At 39.6% G+C, this 4538-nt stretch overlaps 1 protein-coding gene across 1 annotated transcript; it reads left to right on the top strand.

Annotated features, from left to right (window-relative positions):
* Positions 1-1203: 1203 nt before the first annotated feature.
* LOC100280965 (kinesin like protein) lies at positions 1204-3795 on the top strand. Its single transcript, NM_001153885.3, has 2 exons — positions 1204-1567; positions 3356-3795. Exons 1-2 carry the CDS (start codon positions 1350-1352, stop codon positions 3453-3455), a joined length of 318 nt encoding a protein of 105 aa, NP_001147357.1. The 5' UTR covers positions 1204-1349; the 3' UTR covers positions 3456-3795.
* Positions 3796-4538: the final 743 nt, after the last annotated feature.

The raw sequence follows: 4538 nt of genomic DNA, 5'->3' as shown, positions 1-4538 counted from the left end.
TGCCTGAGGAGGCCCTCGGGCGAGGCATGAATCCGCCCGGGACTACTGTTCCCGCCCGAGGCGGAGGTTGGGCTCGGATGAGGTCGCGTCCCTTGGTACACGAGGCCCTGACTTGAACCATGCTTTATCAACCGTGTATGGTTTGTTCTGAAGATGTTTTTCGGCCGTGTTTAGGAGCATTGGGGGTACCCCTAATTACGGTACCCGACACATAGTTATCAGGAGAAAATGTAATTGTCGCTCAAGGGGCCACACCATCTTGGTTGATAGTTGGGCAGTCTGAAAGTGTATTTAGTCCCTTGTGGGTTTTGGTGGATTAAATAACAACAATATTAAAGGACTAACCAATTTGCTAATTGTTGATGAACAAGAAAGTTAAGTATAATGAATATACTTGAGCATGTCAATTGAATGCAATCAAAGGTTCAACGACACAAGACAATATTGGGGATATAGCAAGAGATCAATGGACATGTGGACGTGGAATATCATAAGTAATATAAGAAAGCAAACAAGTTGGTTGTTCAATATGAGACTTAAGACGGTGAATTAGAGAAGTCTCAAGCAAAGATGTTTGCTTATGGAGAAAGGATATCGATGGACAATGATTATGTTGGTGTTCAATGTGATGTGACACTTGGAGACATTTGGACAAAGTAAGGACAAGGCAAGTAAAAGGCTTCAAAGGACATAGTCGGGTGTAGGTCAAAACACTAGCCTGGCCGCTGAAAATAACAGTGGCCGTCGAAAATGGTGTACAATGCTGTTGTGTATACCTAAGAAACCTTTTTCATAGAACTCAATATATCTAAGTCTTGCATCTTATTCACTAGAACTTCTCAAGATACGATTCATTTAGTCATTGTTTGATTATTCACATTCCATGTGGATTGAATATGATTGAAAAAATTTATAAAAGATTTTGACTTGTTCGGGATTGAAACCCACCCAATCCCATCAAATTCACATGGATCGAGAGAAAAATGAACAAGCCTTTATGTGGGTTGTGTGGGTAGAAGTAGAACCGTATCTAGACTTAGAGAATCACGATAGAGATGTTCATTCACCAAGATACCGTCTCTTATATTATTTTATATACTTAGTCCGTAGATGTCAACACGTGACAATCGATAAAGAATGTAGCTGGTGTAGCCAAGTCGATCGTCGTCCATCCATCTGATGAGCGCGCCGGCGGGGCATGTGGTCGCCACACACCCTCCAAATCCTCTCCACGCGCCTACCCACGACGTACCGAGCGTCCGAGCCACGACTCTTCCCTCGCTCGCTCGTTCGTCTCCTCCCACCAAGGCACCAAACCAATCTAGCCACCAAGGCACCAACCAAGAGCCATGGCATCCCCGTTCTGCGCCGCTGCCGCCGCTTGCCGCCTCGCCGTCCCCGCCCCGTCCCCTCCCGCCGCACGGGCGCCTAGGCCCCGACGCGGCCTGGTGGCGGTGCGCGCGGAGGCGGGCGGTGGGATAAACCCGGCCATCCGGAAGGAGGAGGACAAGGTGGTCGACACCGTTCTCACCGGCGAGCTCGCCAAGCCGCTCACCGCGTACTGTCGGTACGGCCAGCTTTCTCACCGGGTTAAATTCCCTTTCTCATGCGCGTCAGTATGCTTGCTTGAATCCGATCGAGGGAGGGGCTGGGCAAAGGATGCTGTGTTGCGCCTTTTGCTTTAGATTGATATAATCCGCGTTCTAATTGCACGGTGTAATTTTTGCTTTTGTTGGGGATGCACCAATTGCAATTTCGCACCCCTGTTCTTAAAATGCACCTATTACATTTGTATATGCTAACCTTTATATCGACTATCGAGGCAACGTGTTCAACTCAACCTCAAACGACGTGTTCTCCTGATAATTCTAACAAGAGGTCAATAGCCAAAAGTCGTCCCCAACTCAAGAGGAGGCTTTCTTGTTAATAATATTTAAACGGAGATAGAGTTGCTGTTTTTTTTTCTTTTTCTTTCTTTTTGAAACGGCATGTAGATACTTTCAGTTTTGTGCCTTATGGATACCATTCTTTGATTTACAGAATACTTCAAACCACAGCACTTTGACTTTTCTGAATATAAAAATGTGCTACTGATCGTAATAGCAGCTCATACATTTCGTTCTCTATAGCCTTGAGATGAGCTTAAAGAAAACTAGCTTTCAGAACAAGTACATAGAAACTTCTACTTTTAGTACTTCTGATTTGTTGTATTTAACTAGTCCAATGTGACACCAGTTGTACTGCTGAACTGAACTCTCCTTCAGTTCTACTGTACATATTAAACTGCCAATGCAATTATGCAAAGAGATGAGGAAGGCTAAAATTTCCTTCAGAAAATTAGTTTATTTTCTCCTCAATCACCAAGAATCCCGGAAAGGATTTAAGTTTTGGTAACTCCATTTTTTTCAAGTGATTCTCATTTTTCTAAAGCAAAATTAACCAATTTTCCTTGGAAAAATATAAATCACTTAGAAAACCATGGATTTTTCATTTTTTCAAAAGAAATTAGTTTATTTTCTCTTGGGAAAGTAGAAACCACTTGAGAAAATAGAGTTCACAAACTAGGCCTAAAGTAGTAGTAATCTCTTTTTATGCTCTGATTCGTGGTCCTCCGAACTCTCTGGAATTTGTTGTGCGAATATCACAGATGCTGTGCCATAGAGCACAGAAAATTTTATCATCATGAACATCTCCGAAACGATCTCAATTGTAGCCATATGAATGATCTATTGAGTTATATACTATATACCGGATTATGACCTAACACCAGAGGAACTTGCAGTGACATCGTATGCAATTCTAAATGTCTGCCAATTAGAATATTTGCCAGTGGAAGACATCCAAACAAAATTCCTGTGTTAGCAGTAGGGGTTGGACGTAAGCAAGTTACACAACCCAGACACTTTATTTGTCTTAGTGAACTAAGAATGTTCATGACATTACCATTTTCGATATCAATCATGAGCTTATTTTGATTCCACCTATGTGACCTATCTATCTGTACATGAGCATGCATCTGGTCCAAATCTGCGTAATTAGAAGAACCCAGTTCATCACAGATACTTTTACACAGGTTAGTTGAATTTATACTGCAGAGTGCAGATGTATGCATGTGCAGAGTTCTGAATGGTTTTAGCCAATTAGGGTACAAATTTCATAAGGTCTTGTTCGTTTCCATCGGATTGCACCCGGAATCGTTCCATCTAATCAAAGTTTATATAAATTAGAGAAGCAATCCGGTTAGGAATCGTTCCGACCCATCAATCCGGCAGAAACGACAAGGCCTAATTAATTTTGAGGGTCGCATTTACTCACAGTTCCAAACGGTTCTGACCTTTGATTGCTTTATGATAAGGTGTTGGAGATCAGGAACATTCCCACTGTGCGATGGATCCCATGTGAAGCACAACAAAGCAACCGGTGATAATGTGGGCCCCCTGCTCGTTAAGAAGTAGATGCAGTTTCTTTCGACTTTTGCCCTAGCGTCATGTTGAGCGCTGAGCTGAACACTATCTGTATGTCATGATATATGTTTTTTTAGCCAAGATAAACTATCATGACGCAACGATCCTTCATTCGGAATAAAGTAAGCTGCTCATGTCAACAAGTCTCAGTTTCATGATTGTAGGAAACGTTAGTGACTGGTGATACATGTAGTGGGATGTATGAAAATCGGAAAAATATTTTGTTCTCTGTGTTGAACAATCAAGTCATGAGCTTATGATCTGCTAATGTCCTTCAGGTATATTGTATACGGGTGTAATTGGATTGAATACGAACGAATATCATCGAAACCATATTTATTTTCATTTTTTGATTCGAATTTGAATACGGATAGATTCGGATACGAATACAAATATCCTTATTTTCGTATGCAAATATGGATAGTAGAGTATCGAATACGGAACTAATCGAACACGGATAACGTCGGTAACAATTTTTTGTCAGATATCATGTAAGACACAATTCACACATACCATAGTTGTTGTAATCATTTAGTCAATCCTTCATTTCAATTTTTTAAGATTTTATGTGGGCATATGTTGTGTCTCTGTAAAATTTCATGAATTTCTAAGACTTTGTGTATTATTATTTTTTTCTGTAGAAAATCATTAAAATACAATTAAATTCATAAAATATTATAGTGTTGGCCAAAAATACAAATAAGTTACTAAGAGTAATAAACATCCTATAAGAAGATAACCTCAAGTTTCTATACGAAAATGATAAAATGAAGCATTGATTATGTTGAAACTTAGATATTTAAGAGTGATTTCATGTGTAATTTATGAAAAAAGCGAAAGTAAAATATAAGACATGATGGCATCTTGTGAATTTAATGGTCCAAACATTTATTAGGATTACATGGGAACATATGTCACACTGCCATAAAATTTGTGTATTATTAATTTCTTTCTGCAGAAAAACATAAAAAATTAAATTCGCAAAATATTTTAGTGTCGGACAAAAATGTAAATAAGTTACCAAAACTAATAAACATTCTATAATAATGATGTGTTTGGTTTGACTTTTGACTT

The sequence above is a fragment of the Zea mays genome, chromosome 7, assembly GCF_902167145.1.
Source record: "Zea mays cultivar B73 chromosome 7, Zm-B73-REFERENCE-NAM-5.0, whole genome shotgun sequence".
Classification (NCBI taxonomy): domain Eukaryota; kingdom Viridiplantae; phylum Streptophyta; class Magnoliopsida; order Poales; family Poaceae; genus Zea; species Zea mays.
Note: the sequence above shows the minus strand (reverse complement) of the source record. Positions and strands in the feature narration are given on the sequence as shown.